The 20,536-nt window shown below is 37.6% G+C and overlaps 1 protein-coding gene across 6 annotated transcripts in view; it reads right to left on the minus strand.

Annotated features, from left to right (window-relative positions):
* The window catches only part of APP (amyloid beta precursor protein), a 253,985-nt gene that overhangs the window by 66,015 nt on the left and 167,434 nt on the right, over window positions 1-20,536 (minus strand). For all 6 annotated transcript variants that reach the window (XM_046648237.1, XM_046648236.1, XM_046648232.1 and 3 more), the window contains 3 exons: window positions 17,190-17,323; window positions 10,813-10,887; window positions 9,962-10,120 (listed from right to left, as the gene is read on the minus strand). In XM_046648237.1, the coding sequence (XP_046504193.1) occupies window positions 9,962-10,120; window positions 10,813-10,887; window positions 17,190-17,323 (368 nt within the window). The remainder of the gene's footprint in view (window positions 1-9,961; window positions 10,121-10,812; window positions 10,888-17,189; window positions 17,324-20,536) is intronic.

Consider the following 20,536-nt stretch of genomic DNA (forward strand, 5'->3'; position numbering starts at 1 on the left):
TATCTTAAAACTTGACTATTCAGCTGTATTGTCCCACTCCATAGCTTTATGCTCCATCTAGAAATCTGGCAACTTATCATAATAGACACTTGTGCCTTAAACCACTTCCTGATGGGAGGGAATGATCTGTCAAGAGCTGTTAAAAGCCCTGGGCATAACCCTGCCAAGAAGAAGGAAGTAAATGAGTCGTTTTATGGGGAGCACCCGAACCTCTCCAGGTCACAAGGGACTTATTCAGAAAACCCTTTCCTGGAGCACTAAATTGCACCCTTGTGGTTTCCAACCCTGTGACTGGGGAAGTTAATCACCTATCAAGAAAAAGCAATTCTCTCTGTTTTCACAAATAGGTTCACGGCCATTATTTTCACAGTTCCACACGTTAGATTTCAGGAAATCTTGAGCATACAAATGCAGAATGTACAAAAATCCCTGTGTGCAGATTTAAAAAACACGCTTAAGAGAGTTAAACCCCTTTCTGCTTGAGATGGTCTCGGCTGAGTTTATTTTCCATGTTGGCCCCAGCATTTCACACGCTCCCTCACTGCTGCAGGAAAAATCTGAAAAAAAATTGACATTCGGGAATCTTCCATGGGAGCCTTTGGATCCAGCTGTGTCCATCTTTAAAGCTAGGAGTTGAGCTAATTTTTAAAGTCCACTGCAAAATTCATCCACATTCCTTTCTTTAGAAGAGCACACAAATAATTTTTGTAGTTCAAAATGAGTATGAAGGCAAAGGACGATTCTATGCCAATTTGAACCTAGAAGTCTTGAGGGAGCAACAGAGAAAATGACAGTAGATTCTTGTGCCTGCCCCCATTCAGTGTTTCTCAAGGTTTGATGATGTAGCTCCCTCTCCATTCCTTCCTAGCATATCCAGATTACTACCTTGGCTCCAGCTTTGTGTTGTAACAGAACACAGCAGCATGGAGGCAAATCTAAATTTATCCCCCATCCCCTCTCTCCTCCACTAGGAAGCAGATGACTTCCTAACAGGGACATGGGACCAAAGCTTCCACATATGCTATCCTAATAATCTTTCTCTCATAGGGAGGAAGGTGTCCTTTCTACCTCACAATCTCATCTAAACCTTCAATTACTCCTTTTGTTTCTCTAATTGTGGCTAACAAAAGCTAGAAGAATGTTCATTGTAAAAGACTAGAACAAGAAACCTCAAACTGCAGACGGAGGAGGAAGAATCCTTCTAATTAACTCACTTGGCCCAAGCTACAGGTTATACAAACAGCAAACCTGGGCATTAAGGACAGTGGTTTATACTCTACTATAAAATATAGAAAGTAAGGGTGGCTTTAATCTTGTCACTCACAAATAAGTGACCTGTTGTCAAATCTGGTAGGTTTCATGATTTTTTCTGGGATATATCTCTAGTTCTCAGAAATAATTTATTTTGGTTACTGTGACATAATAAGAAATATATTTGAGCTCCTTCCCTAGTTCGTGACATAAAGCTCCTAAAACTCTTGTAATTTTGTGAGTGATTGGGGTGACAGGAGCATCTTTTGTTATATTTGGTCTTCATCCCTGCTTCCTGACACAAGAGCTTCTAAGACCCCTTGGAGGGACCAGTGTCTTTCTGTATGCTCAGAAGGTGACTCTTGGATGAGCAGGACTGGTCACTATAGGAACCAACCATGTGACTAGAGGGTTGGAACTTTCAGCCCCATTCTCCAACCTCCAGAGCGGAGAGATGGGCTGGAGATTGGGTTCAATTACCAACGGGCAATGACTTAACTGGTCATGCCTACCTAACAGAACCTCCATAAAAATGCTAAACAATGAGGTTTGGAGAGCTTGCTTGTCCTGTGAACACACTGAGGTGCCAGGAGTGTGACATATCCAGAGAGGGCAAGCAAGCTCCACACCCTTCACCCCACACCCTGCTCTATGCATCTCTTCCATATGGCTGTTCCTGAATTTTAACCTTTATAATCAATTGCTAATGGTTAAGTAAAGCACCTATCTGAGTTCTGTGAGTTTCATTCTAATAAATTATCAAACCCCAAAAGGGGGTCCTGGGAAACCACGATTTACAGCTGGTGAGTCAGAAGTAGAGATGAAAATCTGGGACTTGTGATGGGCTTCTGAAGTGGGGGGCAGTCTTGTAGGACTGAGCCTATAACCTGTGGGGTCTACCCTAACTATGGGTAGTTAGTGTCAGAATTATTTAATGTGAGGGAAACCCTCCCCATATTTGGTGTCAGAATACCGAGAGTAGAAGAAATATTTTTCCTTCAGTTTCATAGACCACAGCTATAAACTAGTGAAGACAGCATACAGAACTGAAATTTAGGACCTGACTCAAACCCCATGATTTATGCTTTTGGACCAACTTTAGCATACACTGGATACAGAGCTTAGTTCAGCCGATCTGACACCAAAGAAGGCCCAGAAATTGTTCGGATGTGGGTGCCTTCAATTCTTGTTTAGTCAACCAGCAAAACATGCTGAAGCTCTTAACGATGAACAGGATTATTAATGCAACCCAGAAGGCAAAGCCTACAGAACTGCAGAAGAAATCGTAAACAAAAGATGTTTTCAAACACCACACATCTTTGGAAAGATGGGTCAAATTGTTTGATCATCCGACAAATGCCAATTGTGACATATTCTTGACTTTTTAAAAGAGACTTATAACAATATGCTTTAATTTTGCATATTCATACTTGAATTTTGGCATTTTTGCTTCACAAGTCCTCTAACTGGTTACCATGTTCAAAGATACGTACATTGACATTTCTTTTAATTTCACCCTCTCTTCATACGCTACCTAATGACGATGCCTTGACCTTTTAGAAACATCAACATAAGGAAACTCAAGGTAAAGCTTATAAAAATACATGTATAACCTAGGATCTTTAAACTGACCCAGGGATGAGCTTCACAAATTGAGTGAACTCCTTGAAACCCACGAGTAATCCTGTGTGCGTGTTTACATGTTTCTAGGGAGAAGATCCTTTGCTGCCCTGTGTTCTATAGGGCAGATATCTGTAACGTTGGACAGGTAAGTCACCACTGGATTGTTAAATCATGTGCTATGCATCTGCCTACAAAAACTAAATATTTATACTTTCATAATGGGCTTTCACTTTCAAGGATGAAATGAAAAGAGAGATCAACATATGAATATGTCCATGCAATCTTTGCTGAAATGAAACACAACATGCTGGTGTCATATGTTTTGACAGCATCCTATGAAGAGTTATTTCAACTTGGAAGGCGGTAACTTGGTGGGCCTCTGCTGTAGAGGGAATCTCAGTGATTAGTATGGTCTCAGAGGCACAGGACAGCTTTCAAGCTAATGCCTTTCCTACCTACTTCTTAACTTTCCATTTAACTTAATTCAATTAAAACAGAGAACACTAGTGTCTCTGGTTACATACTTCCTGCTCGTCTCTAGCGAGATCTGTCTATTGAACTTGGTAAAGATTCAAAGCAAGGTAAGGAGGAAGTACTGAGAGGCTTTACCGAAATAGCATGCAAACCACTTAGCATAGGTTATAGGATTTTGTTCAATAAATGCAAATTCTCTTTTGTTACTGGGTCTGTCCTTAAAAGCTTTCAAGTTAATGAGTTCCCTTCACTCACTAACTTATACAAGTCTCAACTAAAAATAAATGAATGATGAGTGAATAATAAATACATAGGTGCAGGATAATTATTTATATTTCTCATTGATGATTTTCAACCTAGCAGTGTTTAACTTTTAAGTACACTGTGATCAGCGTTACAGAATTTTGATTATATTCAAAACTTGAGGGTAGAATGTCTTAAACATCTTAGTATTCATCTCTCTTAATGCCTTCACATATCACAAATAATTTTTAACTTACTTACCATCCATTATATTAACATGTAGATGTATTTAACTCAGAGATATATGCTAGCTACATACATTCCATAAATGCTTCATATTTCTTTTGCGCCCAAAAGTGATTAGTAGAAAATGATGGGTTGTAGGGAAAAGGGCAGTTAGCAATATCATATAAAAACTAAAATAGCCAAGTTTAGCACCTCAATTTTGTTTTGCTTTGGAAAACATAGTTACACCAGCATTCACATTGGCTGAAGACTGATTTAGTTGGCATCTCCTCAGGCCATCACTAGTTTGCCTGCCACTGAACATCCAATAATTGCTGTTTTCTTTTTCTCCAATGATTGATGCTTCTTACTGAACATTTATTGCCTTGCTGCTAGAATTCACCAAATACCTACTAGAACTCACCAAAGAGAAGCCACCAAAATCTCAGTGTAGGAACAATCATGTTCCTTAATGATAAGCTCACAAATCATGATGTTAATATTCCACCAAAGAAGTCCATGAAGAAGTTGTCAGGAATCTCAGCAAAATTTAACATTGGGCTGAACTATTCAGAAATGAGAAAGGAAAGGGTGCTGGTACTAAAGAAACTGCCAAAATTATTTTTGCTCAGTTAGATGTAGAGAGTCTGAGTGTGAAGCAGTAGATATAAGCATGAAATTAATTTTAGTGTGGATCAAGTGGATACAATCATAAGACATTGGAAAAAGCCAAACAACACTAATGGCACACAGACAGATGGATACACATGAAAATGTTCCTTTATGCTCATTGCCACTTAGAAAATGCTTAAAAGTTGCTGAAGTCAGGAAAATACGATGTCGTATAATAGAAGATTTAGATTAAGTATTTGTAAATACACCAAAAATCTTAGAATTACAAAGAAAATTTTGGTTATTTCTCTCTCATCTTTAAAACATTTCAATTCTTACTAATTAGGAGCTTTTAAGCTTTTCCAGACCTAAGCCAACAATGGAAAGTTGATTTTAAACAGAAAATTCCTATCTAGACTTTGGTTTAACTGTACAGGATTCTACTTAAGTCTATTTTTTCTCTTCAGATTACAGAGAATGTTGACTAGCCAGGCATATCGCATAGATCGTTTCCCTATCTATGAAGTAGAACCCTGACAATTACAAGAGGCTCTGATAGTATTTAGCTCAAATTTCATGAGGCCATGAGTTGCCTGGATATGAACTCAGATAAAGTAAGAAACTACAAGGATGCGACTATGGAGAGCTGGTTGATAAACGACAAGTTTAGCTTTAAGTAGTAAAGTTTGGTGGCCAGAGGCTCCAAGGGTGATGGAAGTTAACCACATGTGATGTAACTCTGGAAAGAAATTTTTAACTTTTCTGGGAAAAAATAAAAAGCCTTGATTTTCCAAGGAAACTTTCAGGGAAGTGAAAAAGTCGAAGGGGCTGGTCCTTAGAAGAGTCACCCGCCCTCAAGAGAGTAAGAGTTTATCTTGAGCACAAAGACATAACTATTTTATTTTTATTCCTGGAGAAAGTAAAGCTGTTTTAACTATTATAATAGTTGAAATATTTATTTAAACCAAATAGGTATATAGTTCTAACTATGAGTCAAACAATGTACTTTCAGTTTGGCCATTCAGTATATCAGGCAGTAGGCATGTAATTAATTAAAAAGGAAATTCAGAACAGAAAGCACACATAGACATGAGGAGTGACAAATGAAATTCACAGTGGAGCAAGGAGTTCTAGCTGCACAAAAACATCATCTCGTGATACTTCCAAACTTGGGTTCAAAAACATAGATAAAAGCATGGATTAAATCTGAGCTTCAAAGAGACTGTGAAAATAGTCCATGTTGTTTTAGAGTCCCATGTTTGGGATGTCTGGGACTGGATGGTAGAATTTGGTCTGGGGTAAGGGGTTAATTATTCTGGACATGATATCAGCTACAGAATTTATAGAAAAAACACTTTGACTAATTCATTCCTTACAGGCAACTAACATTTACTGAATATTTCATATTTTCCAGGCAGTGTGTTTATGTATGAGGGAGATCTCAGAAATATTTATTTATGGCTCCAGCACAAGTAAGACCTTTCTCAGATAATAACTGGCAAGCTCTTGATTTATGTCTTTCAAAAGCAATATATAAAAGTCCTCAAGAAGGGATTTAGGATTTTCTCACATTTTCCAAGGTGCAGAGCTAAATGTCATATTAAGCTATACGTGAAAATTTAAATAAAATTCTCAAAGATGTTAACTTAATAAAAACAGCAGGTAATGACAAGACTGCAGGCCTGTGACTATCTAGGCCCAGTTTTTATTACATAGGAGAGGTTTTATGCATTTCTAGGTAAGAATTCAACAGGAATGCTTGGATCAATCAACAACAATCTGACCTTTTTGGACAGTAAAATAGTTGTCCCTAATCAAGGTTTAAATTTTTATTTCAAATAAATATGTTGTCTAATTCTATAGGAAGTGATCAACAGGCCCAGAATAAGCAAGGTTATGAGCACTCTGAAATTGTCCCTTTGATAATACATGAAGCTTTGGCAAACCTTCTTCTTGTCACTGTCTTTCCTGTCATGGCTGATGGGACTAAACCAAAAGATCTGAAATGTGCAATTGGTAAAGACTCCATTCAGTCCTCATCTTATTTTTAGCTCTTCCAATGACCATTTAGCAAAGATCTTACATCAGAGATTGGACTTCCAACTTGAACCCTTCACTAAATGTCAGCTATTAAGAGTCTGGCCTCAACACCCACCACCCTGCCCTGCTCTGGCAAAATGATCCAAATGGCCACACCCTGAAAGGCAAATCCTGTAGAAAAAGAGAGGAACTAAGGAATTTTTTTCTCAAAGAGATATAAACAAAATTTTACTGAACAGTGGTAAGACAGACATTTTTCTCTGAATAGAAAATTAAAATGCTAATGTGAATATTCTTTTTCAAAAGCTTTTTGTTCAGAGAGGAAGTATGGTCAAGCAAGAAGGCACTACAGTGGTCAACTGTGAGTCACAGCTCCATCCTGTCCCTTACTAGCAGTGTTACCCTGGACCAGCCACCCAATCTCAGTGACGTCACTGGTAGAACAGGGTCAAGACTATCTCACTATCTGGAAAAGTACCAGAAGCTCTTTTACAGTTTCTCACAGCTTTCTGTGCTATAACTTTAACATAGAAAGAAAAATCAAAATGGTGAGGAGAATCAGCGTAAGTGGGCAGCTTTTGGTTTAGTTAGATAATGTACACATAGTCTGTCACTTCTAGCTAAGATTCAAGTAACAGTAATCAGATTTATCCGCCTGCCTAAAACAAAACAAGAAAATGGACAAAATATATAAAACAATGTTTCCACAAGATATCAGACATCAGGTGAAGGACAGGGATCCCCGAGAAATGGGAAATCAATATGGTGAGCTCTATGATTACCCAAGCTTACTGCCTTGAGCTTCTGTGCTGTGGCTCGAGGTGGGGACAACCAGTTAGAGCCTGGTGGACTCCCAGAGTTGAGGATGTGGAATGAGAGTCTGAAGAGACCAAGGTGGCAACAGTTTGTAGGATAGAGTACTTGAGGTGGGGGAGTGGCTCAGAGAGAGCCCAGATATTTGCAGATGGTACCCCTTGAGAATGTAGCTGAGTGATAATATCAGCACATGCATGGGAAAGAAATTGACGAAGGCCAGGGGAAAAATACGTCCAAAAGTATTAGAGGTAACAGTGTCTGGTGTTCACAAAGGGTCAGGAACAGGACCTGTTCCCTTCATCCTGGCAGGAAAATAACATTTTGTGGTAGATTACTTCAGAAGGGTCTTCCCTCAGTAGCGGGGAATAACTAGCCAGAGATTGATAACTGCTCTGATCTCACCTGACAACTCTCAAAAGCAAAATCCAAAAGGATCATACTGTTTCCAACTAATTTAACTACATTCCAGAACAAAGCTCAAGGATATTTATAGGTGTATAAAAACATGCAGCATTCAACAAGGTAAAATTCATAATGTCTTAAATCCAATAAAAAACTACTAGGCATGAAGTGATGCAGGAAAATACCACACATAATGAAGAAAAATCAATCAAAATCAACCTAAAGGTGATACAGATGTCAGAAGTAGCAACCAAGGATATTAAAAGTAACTATAACGCATTCCAAAGGTTCAAAAAGCTATGTAAAGATATGGAAAATATTGAAAAAACAAACAGAAACCCACACTGAACTTCTAGATGTGAAAACTACAATGTATGAGATGAAAAATAGCCAAATGGGATTAACAGCAGGCTGAAGTACACCATGGTTCATCATAATCAAATTGCTCAGAAAAGAGTGATAAAGAGAAAATCTTAAAAGCAGTCAGTTAAAAAAAGATAGGTTATTTACAGAGACATAAAGGAAAGGATGATATCAGTATTCTTGTTAGAAACAATGCAAATAAGACAATGGAGAATCATCTTTAAAGTAGTAAAACAAAAAAACTTCATCCTAGAATTCTATACCCAGCGTAAATGTCTTTCAAAAGCAAAGGTGAAATTTTCAGACATACCAAGCAAAAGAACCCTTCACCAATCTACATGCATTAAAAGAAGTTTTAAAGGAAGTCCTTTGGGTAGAAGGAAAATGATTCCAAATGGATCTACACTAGGAAAGAAGAATACTGGAAATAGTAACTACATGGGTGAATAAATAAGATAGTTTTCCTGTTATTTAAAACTCTTTAAAAGATAACTGACTCTTTAAGGAAAAATAACAATAATGCAGTAGGGAAGTATGACAGCAACAGCCCAAAAACTGGAAGAGGAGAAATGGAAGAACTCTACCGTAAGGTTCTTGTAATATATATGAAACGGTATAATATCACTTGTACTGGTAGAGTAACATTGTGAAAAGTTAAAAATGTTTTCTATAAACCCTAAAGCAACCACCAAAATAACAAAATTAAGACGTATAGCTAAAAAGCCAACAAAGATGATAAAACAGAATCATAAAAATATTCAATTAGTCCAAAAGATAGCAAAAGAGGAAACAGGGAACAAGGAACAGATGGAATAAAGAAAACAAACAGCAAGATGATAGATTTAGACATACCCTATCAATAATTTCATTAAATATACAGTCTTCCCAATTAAAAAGCAAGATCCAACTACATCTGCCTATAAGAAACACACTTCAAATATAAACACAAATCAGTTAAACAAAGTACGAAGATGAAATATGCTACCCTATGCTAACATTAATCAAAAGAAAGTTGGAGTAGCTTTATTAATATTAGACAAAGTAGATTTCAGAGCAAAGCATATTACCAGGGACAAAGAAGGCCATTTCATAATGATAAGGGGGTCCAAGAGGACATAACCACCTTGAATGTTTATGCACCAAAAAACAGAGCCTCAAAATACACAAAACCTGATAGCATCACATGAGAAATAGACCAATCCACAATTACCATCAGGGATTTCAATATCCCTTGCTCAATAATGGATAGAACAAGTAGACAATGTCCACACTCATACTCTGAACATTCCCTACGTCCACAGTAAACTCTCCCAGGAAGCCTCTGAGGAAACTTATTCCTGCAGTGCTTGGTAAGCCTTTCTGGGCATTAATCATTAAAAACCACACAGAAGCCTCCTCATTGCTGACGTCATGTCATTCCCCACAGAGAATACTAGCCACTGCTCTGAGCAGGAAATCTGACTTCTAGTTCCCGTGGGTCCACTAAAAAGCCTTGTAACTCAGCAAAATCTCAACTTTTCTTGACCTCAGTTACATCACTTACACGATGAGGGGGCTGAGCTAGGTTATGTCTAAAGTCCTTCCAGCTTTTGTGGTGCCATGACTTCAACTATGTCATGAATTGTCAGCACCTCAGGAGCATCAAATCAAGTTAGGTCTTGCACTGTAAGTCCCTGTACGCCCGTCCAACTCCTCTGTGGAGAAGTAGGAGTATGTGTCGTGCTGGGATGACCCTGTGGAGGCAGCTGCCAGTGACCCTTTAACCTGCAAGGGGAATGGAAGGAGGTTGAACCTGTGAATAACGGTGCTCACAGCATTTCTCTAGATTTCTTTCTCATGGCCTTCAGTCTCCAATGCCCCCACCCCTACTGTCTGTGCTGTGCTCTGAAGCGAGCAGTGAGGCAAGACCTACCCGAGGGGGAACAGCCTGCAGAGCGGTGATGTAGTTCTCCAGAGCCAGGCGGCGGCGGTCGTTGAGCATGGCTTCCACTCTGGCCATGTGCGTCTCTACCAACTGCTGTCTCTCGTTGGCCGCTTCCTGTTCCAGAGATTCTACTTTTTCCTGGAAATGCTGACAACACAGATACAGGCACGTGTCAATTGGGAACTGAACAAGTAGGGTGAGGCAGTAAATTCAAGTCTTTTAAATTAGATGATAGGCTGTTTTATTAAAAAGTTTCATGGTCATTTCAACATTTTGACTAATTCAGCATGTTTTATGGGTTACCTCTCTTTCCTGCATTCCACCCATAACCCTAATTTCTCATTGTAAATCATTCTTTTATATGGTTGCTGGAGACTGATTTGACTAACCACAATGCAGGATAAATTTATGTATTCTTGACACTCTAAATTACATTGCATATTTAAAAAAAACTCCTCTCTTACTCTAACTACTTTAAATGACCATTATAACCTGGCGCTTTACTTAAGGCAATTTTGAGAGGAGTTCCAGTCAAAAATTCTAATTATCATGCAATTTTTGCAAAGGAAAGGAGTAGCAGAAGATTATGGCAATGAAAAATATATATTATTGATAAAAAGTAAACTGCAAGTAACAATATGAATTTTATGGAAATGAATTATTACTTGAGTTAATTGGGAGCAGATACAACGCAAGGTTTAAGCAATTCAATTACTAGACAATGAGTAGCAACAGTGCAAGCGGATGGGAATATGAACAATCCAGCAGATGGAAAACTTGTAGACACTCAATAAACAGGCGCTGCTGGCTCATGCTGCTTGGTGGAGAACGGGTTTTACCTGGATAACTGCTTTCTTATCAGCTTTAGGCAAGTTCTTTGCTTGACGTTCCGCCTCTTCCCATTCTCTCATGACCTACAAAATGAAAAAACACTTGAATCTAAAATCACCAGTTCTTTTTTAAAATGTAGATTTAATAAGATATTTTATGTTTTTTTTCTATATTTGACATTTTAAACATTCAAAGTTATCATGTTCCATCCTATCTCAATAATATTTGACTACTCACTAAGATGCAAACAATCTGTCGTAGTAGTATGTTAAACATAAATGTTCATGTTTATTGCAGGAATCTGGCCCTGTGAAACGAAGTTGGTCTTTTTTCTTTTCCTGAGAAATGGCTGAAAGTCATTTTATTTAATGTGCACAAATGTCAACGATTTGTAAAAGGCATATATTTCCTGAACCAGGTTTTCCAACACTAAATTCAACACACTGGTTTTAGTTTTTTGGGAAAGCAAGTTATAAAATTTCAAACTGTCTATTTTTCAAACAGTATGAGAGAAAAAGCATATATAACATTTTATGCCTGTGTACACATGCCATAAGCACAGTGCCAAAAATAAGTACATAATGGAGAAAGGAAAAGAAGACTTCTGTTGTCAGAAATGCTAGGATCCATCCCATTAAAGAACTCACAGGTAATCAGGGCCTTTTGCTGGCCAACCCACATCATGAATAGCAAAGAATATCCTAAATCCCTCTAGAAATCCCAAGAGAGTATACATTATAATGTTTTGAATGTAGCAAAAAGTATTCTTGGCAAGTAATGCTAATTTAGTAACCAGGCTAATCTGTTTTGTAGTAAAATAGAGCTTCCTCTTCTCATCTTTGATGTCCACCGAGGATTTCCTTGAGATAAGTTCATGCACTGATCCGAATGCAAGAGGAAAAGTCTGCAGCTGTGCCTGTTGTTGGAAGAAAACGATTTTACATTCTTACTACCTATGGCTGCCTTTTCCTTTTCAAGTGTACAATTTGCTGTCAAGGTGCTTTTATTTTTTAAGTGCAGCTCATACCTGAGCTAGGTAAAATAAAGAACAGAAAGATCAAGGAAGCAAAATATCGGTGCATTGACAGATGTGGACTTGCATACCTTGTGGATTTCCAAAACATGAGAGAACTTGATTTCTGTACTCTAAGAGCCTGTTATTTATCCCGAAGGAATTGATTTTTCTGACATTCTTCATGATCACATAAAGAAAAAGAGGCTTGGAATAATGACAGAGAAGTTCTATGAGAAAATACCACATCAAATTGCCATGTGGGTTTTTAATTAGACACTTTATTGTCTATTAGCATTAATTCATAGTATAAGATACAAGACAAGCTTCCCCACGCTGTTTTCACGAAATTATGGGGAAAATAAGATGGAATGAATTTTCTACTGTATTTGAAGAGAATGTAAGAAATAACCTAAAAAGTTCACAGCAAAATCGGGGAAAATGCCCTGTTGCTATGAACAAGAACAAAATACAGAAGAAAAGAAACATATTGCCCAAGATGCTTTGGGGTCTCCAACAGTTAACAAATGGCATCTGTGGGGGAGGAGCTATTGAAGACTACTTTTGCTTTATAGATGACATAAGTCTTGCAATACAAATATTTCAATTTCCTGCTTCGAGAATGTTCAGAGTGGCAGTACTCTCCTATGACTTCTTCAGACAAAGAATCTCAAAATTGGACTGAAAGAGAAGTTAAATGTCTTAATTGGAATGTGAAAAACTGATTTCTTGTCTTATATTTAAATTTTTACATTCTCCCTTTGTGTATTCAGAACCTGAACTTTCAGGTGTGAGCAGGGGAACCCACGGAATAATGATGGAGATGTATTTAACTAACGGATTGAAAATAGGCATTCCTATAGAAATGAAATTAAAATTTTGATTTTCGGAGAAATTTAATATCCTATACCCTCACAAGTTAAACAATTCACCTGTACCACCACTCTAGGCCCACTTAGTGAAAGAGGCTCAACATCTCTCTCTGAATGATGGCTTCCACTGAGGTACACTGATAACAGATAACATTACCGCTGACGTGCAATACCAGACCAGGTAATACCAGACCCTGTATTAAGTGCTTTATAAAATCTGTCTCATTTAATTGATTTGTCACCACAGCCTGTGAGATCAGCCATGGCCAACTGCATTTTATGGATACCTGCTCAAGGTCATGAAGGGAAAAAACAGAGAAAGAAGGATATAAACCAAGATTTTTGTGGCTCTAAAGACCATACTTTTGCCTCCTATGGCCCAATTTCCCACTAAAAATTGGCAGATCCAACAAGTGAACTAAGTATTTATATTTGGTGACAGGAAAAAGGGCTGTTCCTAAGATGCTGATGCTTATACTAAAAATAGTCAATCTAGAGAAAGGTCAACTTTCATTTTGAAGAACTTCATTTTAAGGATATGTTAAAACTGCTAAATTCATATATATTGTATTTATATATATTTAAATATATAATATACAAATAAGTTATGTATAATTATAGATATATTACATAATTATTATCAATATGTAATAATATAAGCATTTATAGACTGTTTAGATTCTAACAGTTGCTAGATACTATCATAACATAACAGAAATCTATTAGAGTACTCACGAGCCTCAATAACAAAAAACCCTAAAATACAGAAAAAAAAACCCTGAAATCCTCTGTATTTGTAAAAAAAAGAAATAACAAAAACTATACTAAAAATCAATTTAAAAGACTACAGCTTTTTAATTAAAAATTCTCAGGATCTGGACTTTGCAGCTGCTCCGTATATTTTTGTAAAGCAATTTTCCACTGCATGCACAAAAGTATCAGTATCATCTAGATTTATGGGTCTTCAAAGACTTGGCTGTTTCACGCAGAGAAAATGACAACTAATACATAGAGATTTAAGAGGCAGGCAAGTTCAAAGTCAAGTAGTCTCCAGAATTCAGCACCAAAGATGATGAAGATAAATGTTGATCTCAGGCATTTCACTTTCCTCTAACCACGGGAATCTAGCGGACAACATTCTCCGTTCCAGGACAACATCTCTTAAGTCATCTCAGATATAGCTAATGACTAAAAAATGAGAAAATCTATCAAAACTTATATGAACTAAGTCATGAGATAAATAGATGTGCTAAAAGAACGTTATTATTCTAGGAGAGATCTATAATATTTGAATGGTGGAGTATTTGAAATGAGTATTCTTTTATTTTTTGAGGAAGATTAGCCCTGAGCTAACATCTGCTGCCAATCCTCCTGTTTTTGCTGAGGAAGACTGGCCCTGAGCTAACATCAGTGCCCATCTTCCTCCACTTTATATGTGGGACGCCTACCAGAGCATTGCTTGCCAAGCGGTGCCATGTCCGCACCTGGGATTCCAACTGACGAACCCTGGGCCGCTGAAGCAGAATGTACAAACTTAACTGCTGCGCCACCAGGCCAGCCCCTGAAATCAGTATCCTCAGGATCAAAATGACCAAAATATACTGGAAAAAGCATTCTGAATTTGTATTAAAAAGAAAGAAAGACTATTTTAGAAAGACTATTTTGGACTAGAAAGACTATTTTAGAAAGACTAAGTTTAAAATCCAGGTGGAGAGATAAGACATATATCAAAAAATCACTAATAAAGCTGAGGAACAAATATTTGAGATAAATGAAAAGAGCAATGACCGTCTGTCCCATTCTGAGAACTGTGAGGTATAAGGGATGGGTGAGATTGCCAACGTGAAGAAGACTGGTAAGATCTTTCCAGAAGTCAATGCAGAGAGCAAACAGAAGTCCAAGATGAGTTCAGCGTATGCTGAGTGGGGTGGTTGAACAAGAACAGCAGTTTAATGTTGCCGATATGATGATGGTAGCAGCTGAGGTGGGAGAGGAAGCAAGAGGACTGGAGTCATGGAATATGTGGTTGGAGTATGAGAGTAGGCACTGTAAATGCCAAGCTAAGCATTGTGTTTATTTTTGCTATTATTCTTTTTTTGGACTTCGTTGTCCCACAAATGGATTTTGAGAGCAGTGAGATGACTCTGAAAGCTTCAGAAACAAGTACTGAGATAGGATTTAAGTTTAAAAGACATCATTGCAGGGGCAATAAGTAGGACTCATAGTCATCCTATGCTTTCTTAACCACGATTATTTACCAGCTTGTGTCTTTCCTTATGACATGTCCCATTTTTCAAAAGAAGTGGCTTTTAGGTGAAACCTCAACTATTCTATGAGATTTCTAGTTCAACTTTCTTTTAAGTTTTCATCATGGACAGAAATTAGAACTGCACATTATATTCCAGAGCCAAAGTATTATGAAAGGTTTTTCCCCCTTAAGGTTCTTTTTTTTTTAAAATATTTTTTAAAAAAATTTTTCCTTTTTCTCCCCAAAGACCCTTGGTACACAGCTGTATATTCTTAGTTGTGAGTCCTCCTAGTTGTGGCTTGTGGGACACCACCCCAGCAGGGCTCGATGAGTGGTGCCATGTCCACACCCAGGATCTGAACTGGTGAAAGCCTGGGCCGCCAAAGCAGAGCGCACGAACTTAACCACTCGGCCATGGGGCCGGCCCCTGCCCTTAATGTTCTTATTTCCAAGTAGATTCAAGTACTGTGGTTACTCATCTTTAAAACAAAACAAAACAAAAAAGTAATTGTGTTGTATGTTTCTAGATACATTCATAGTCCTACATTTTAAAATATTGGTTCTATTATTATTCAGGTATGCTGAGGCCAAGGGATCAGGAGCGGACTACTTTTGAAAAGACAGTTTGTTAGATTCCCCAAGAGGAGGTAGCAGGTCATGCCATGTGAGGGACAGGGGGACACAAGGGTAAGCACCAGAATTGGTCAAGAGGCAGTGGGAGTGAGGGGAAAATGGACAGGAGTCTTTATTGTGGTTTTTGCAGGAAGGAACGAGCGAGGCAGAGTAAGCAGGCTTAGGACTGGCTAGTTTGAATAATTTTGGTGCGCTTTGGGGTAGAAGGGCTGTCTTGAGTTGTCTAGTATCTGGTTTGAGGTGAGTAGGGCAGGTAGATAGTGGCCCAGAATGTAAGAGCCTGATAAAGGAGATAGTTGGGGAGTATGGGTTTTGGATTGGTGGGTTTGTAAAGGAAAGGTGTGTTCGCAGGCCATTCATTTGCTACCTCTAGTAACCGGCTAACCCTGGAGGAGCAGTCTCTCCAGGGCTAGTAAGGCCCCAGATGTCAAGTCTTCAGAAAATAAAAAGATATGATTAACGCAATCTACTAAAGGCTTACGATCTTAAAAAATACATGGCAGACTATTTCATGAGTTGTGTTTAATGTTTATCATGAGAACCTTTAAGTATTTTTATGCTAAATATGACACAAATTAATCACACCTTCTGATATTTTCACAGAATATTAACGCCAAAAAAGAATGGTTGACTTTAACTTGAAAGCTTTCTTCATTCACTCACTTATGTTTCTTTAAATCTGACTTTTCCTATTGTTTTTTCACATTCATCCTCAAGTGCATAGACTGCAAGTTGGAACAGTGACTGGCAAATACGCACTAGATACATACTTCCTGAACGAATGAATGAATGAATGAATGAAGAATCTGAAAAATGGCTAAAATTCTCGGTATTATCTAACTCTAATACAACATCCAGCACCTGGTAGAAGGCATAGCTTAAATTGTCGTTGATAGTATTATATATAAATTAGCCATGTTTTGGACACAAGTTATTGTTCAACTTGTTTCACAAAGAACTGGCTTTATAAAAACAAGGTTTGCAGCATAACAAAGTGAAAGGAGTATTGTACGAGGAGCAAGAAAGGCTTGGGTTCCAAGTGCCGAGTCTGTGTTATTTATATGGCTTTGTTCTGGGGTGCGAAGCCGATCTCTTGAACTGCTATTGCATTATCTATCATTTATGGGAACTGATGAAATGATCATTGTGGTTCACTTTGCTTTTTAAGTTCCTATGAATTAGCTGCGTAGACATGTTAGGTTCAAAGTTAGAATAATTTGGTATTTAATACACACATATTCATCACTACTAAAGAACATTTTAAGGAATTTTAATTTACAACATCCTGGTTACAAGACTACCCTATACACAGAGTAATACAACCACTGAGAATGTTGTACACATAATTTAATTTGTGTTGACAAAATCCTACTATACTTACTGTACTCGGATTTTTCCTAGGTGGCATGCTCAAGGAGGATGCAGAAAACCCCAAATTGGTACCCTTACAGCAAACATTTAAAATTAAAACATTATGTCTTTAAACATCTGGATAAAATTAAAGATCCTCATCCACCCATAGACATTCATTAGCCAACAGGCCCCTGGGAGTCCCGAAGGCAGAGACAAGTCCAGATTTTCCAATATTGTAGGGCTGAAGGATGGAAGAACCACACTTACCTGGGACATCCTCTCACGGTGCTTGGCCTCCAGCCTCTCCTTGGCTTTCTGGAAATGGGCATGTTCGTTCTCATCTCCAGGGGTCTCGAGGTACTTGTCAACGGCGTCAGGCGTGCTGGCTGCTGTTGTAGGAACTATAAAGTAGAAAGGAAGGAGGTTTGAGAAGAGAAACAGAATACCCAGTCATTTCAAAGAAAGCCATATTTTTCTGTTTATTCCAGAACAAAGAATTTAGGAAAGAAGCACATACAAGATGTTAATGCTGTTTAAGAGAACACCACGAGACATTTCACAGCACAGTAAGGATATATATTTCACCCCTTTCAAGTGCAGGGTGAAGGAAAATCTTGAAAACAGTCCATTTTGCGATTATAGTATTGTACTTCAAATTCTCTGTGAAACAAGCATGCATAGAGCAAAAACAGTGGTGTTTAAAACAGACATGTTGCTCCAAATCCCTATACTTTGCTAGATTAATTTTTGTAATCTTGAAAGAAAATGATGGTATCACCAATATCAAACCTTAAGATTCATGCAGAAACCTAAGAAATCTCAAAATTAGTTTATTGCAGAACAACTGCACCTCAGAATAAAGGTAAATCCTACATTATACATTTTAAATAGCTGATTACAAAGCCATCTTTTGTGAGAAAGTCTTTGAAACACTACCAAAAGACTCATAAAGGTCAATAAATGCATTTTTGAAATCACAAAGAGACCTTTTTGCCTTCACAGATTTGGCAAGTCAACCAGTCATTATACTAGCTGTCAAAAAGAAAGTGATTTCTATTTTGAATTCTCCTAACACTGCTGAGCAATATTACTGAGTTGCAACATATATTGCTATATTATGTGGAAACAAATACCCACAAAATTGAAGCTTGTACTATAAAACAAAAATGTTAAACTCATGAACTGAGTGAATTATAATGTCTATACAAGCAGTTTTCCAAAAGATCAGTAATGACTTGTGAGAATTCAGAGCATTTATGAGCTTATTAAAAAAAAACGAATAGAAAAACAGATTTTGATTTAAAGAAGAAAGCAGGGCAACGAAAAAAATGAAATTAGGTATTTTCACTATATTCTCAGGTCAAATCAATTTAAGTGTTTTATTCAAAAGAATATTCAAATATCACCAATGTCCTAAGTATTCTTCTCCAATAATCTTATTGGATTATTTGAGTATTGTATTTGAGATAGAATATCCCAAAGAGGATTTGAATGAAAAGAATTTATGGCTAAGTCATTTTGAAACTAAACTCTAATGTAAATGTCTTTTACACATGCTTCAAGAAAACATCTGGAATCTTACCTATCCAGAGGCTCCAAGATTTGAACCAAAACTGGAAGGCTTTTTTGTTACATAATTAAATAATATGTTTAATTTTAAAGAGAAACATTCATTCTGATTTCTTCCCTTTTACTTCAATCACTGTTTATAATTATTTAAAAAAAAACAAACAGTTTAGATGTCTATCCAGATGTTGCTTTCAAGTGGAAGGAAGGAGGAAGGGTATATTCCTAGAATTTTTTTTAACATGCTTGTGTGCCCGCCCCTCCCCTCCCCCACCCTCAAGGGATTTTGAGTCAGTTGGTCTGGGATTGGCACAGGGTGTGCAAATCAAAAAACATCTGCTCCCATCTTCTGTGTAGTGGACAAGGGAGAGTGTATGTCAGCAGCAAAAGGGAGAAGGAAGCAAAGAGCACAAGCTTTGCAATTAGATGAACTTGATTTGAATCACATCTTGATCTTAGTCTTTCTTAGACTAGCTGTGCCCCAGGGCAAGCAACTTAAGTACTCTAGTTTCTTCTAGTTCCAGTTTCTTCACCTATCAGGTGGTGATAACATGACAACCTACTAGGAATGAGGAGAAAGCGAGATGCCACACTACGTGTTAGTCACCCTCCAGAAAGTGTGGCCCACAGGGTACTTCATGCATATTAGCAGTCTTCCCTCCTCTTTTGCCTCTTTTGTTGTTAGTGCCATGGAGTTGATTCCAATTCCTGGTGACCCTGTGTACAGCAGAGTGGGACCTGCCCGGTCTTTTTGCGCCATCCTCTCACTTTCCTGCACTGTATCAGACAATGCTCTGCTGCTGTTCGTAGGGTTTTCAGGGTCCATTTTTTGGAAGAGGCTGGCCCGGTTCTTCTTCCTAGTCTATCTTAGTTTGGAAGCTCTGCTGAAATCCGTCCACCATGGATGACCCTGAAATCCGTACACCATGGATGACCCTGCTGGTATTTGAAATCCCAATGGCACAGCTTTCAGCATCACAGCAACTGGCAGCCACCACAGTATGACAACTGACAGAGGGTGATGTGGTTCCCTGCCTGGGAAAGAAACCGGGCCGCAGTGTGAATCTTAACCATGAGACCATCAAGGCTGACTCCTTTGCTTACTATATCCTATTCAAATCTAGCGCTTATGCTAAACACGGGAAAAATGAGCTCCTTTTATTTCAAATCCACTGAAAATGAACTACACACAGGACCATGTAGTACCACCTATAAGAAAATATGGATTTCTAAAGAAAATCTTTGGTATAACACACATAAAAGGCTGAAATAATTGAAAACGAACCCTTAACTTTTAAGACTGAACAATAAATTCCAATTTAAAATCCTTTCTGTAGAAAAAACAAAAAAAATCAAAGGTAAATTTTTTTTCTGCATAAACTCAAGCAAATAACTATGGAGGTATTTTTAACGGAATCATTTTCCCAACTTGAAACGGAAGTGGTATTTAGCATTTTAAATTTGCTTCCCAGGGTTTTAATCATTTTTTCATCTTTACTGGTACAGCTCAAAAGAGAACAAGTTAAAATTCTTCTGGCATAGTATAACCTGGCAGAATGACAAAATTAGGCAAACCATATTTTACATTTCGAACAAATGAAAATGTATAAATGTTGAGGGTGATATTCATAGATACAAATAGCCATCCGATTGTAAGTGTCGTAACCAGGGCAGGCCACCTCCCTGGAAAACTGGAATTATAAAAGTCACTATACAAGCAGGAGGGTTCTTCAACTCTTATGCAAATTTTATTGCAACTCTTTTAATGCAACTCTTATTGCAAATTTTATGGTTTTCTCCAACTCTTATGGTTTTCAAGTATTGTCTATCATGTTATGCTAAAAGAGATAAACACTAAAATCTGAGTCACTGTAATCTCACTGGCCTAAACTGAAATGTAGCTTTGCAATGTTAAGAATAAAATAATAATAAAGAAATGAGCATGTGAGGTATGTTTAACAGGATTAAGAATATTTCAAGTATTAAACCTTCTTTTTTAGGCACATGGAAATAAATACAAATACTACATTACATATTTATCCCATTTA

The sequence above is a fragment of the Equus quagga genome, chromosome 21, assembly GCF_021613505.1.
Source record: "Equus quagga isolate Etosha38 chromosome 21, UCLA_HA_Equagga_1.0, whole genome shotgun sequence".
NCBI lineage: Eukaryota > Metazoa > Chordata > Mammalia > Perissodactyla > Equidae > Equus > Equus quagga.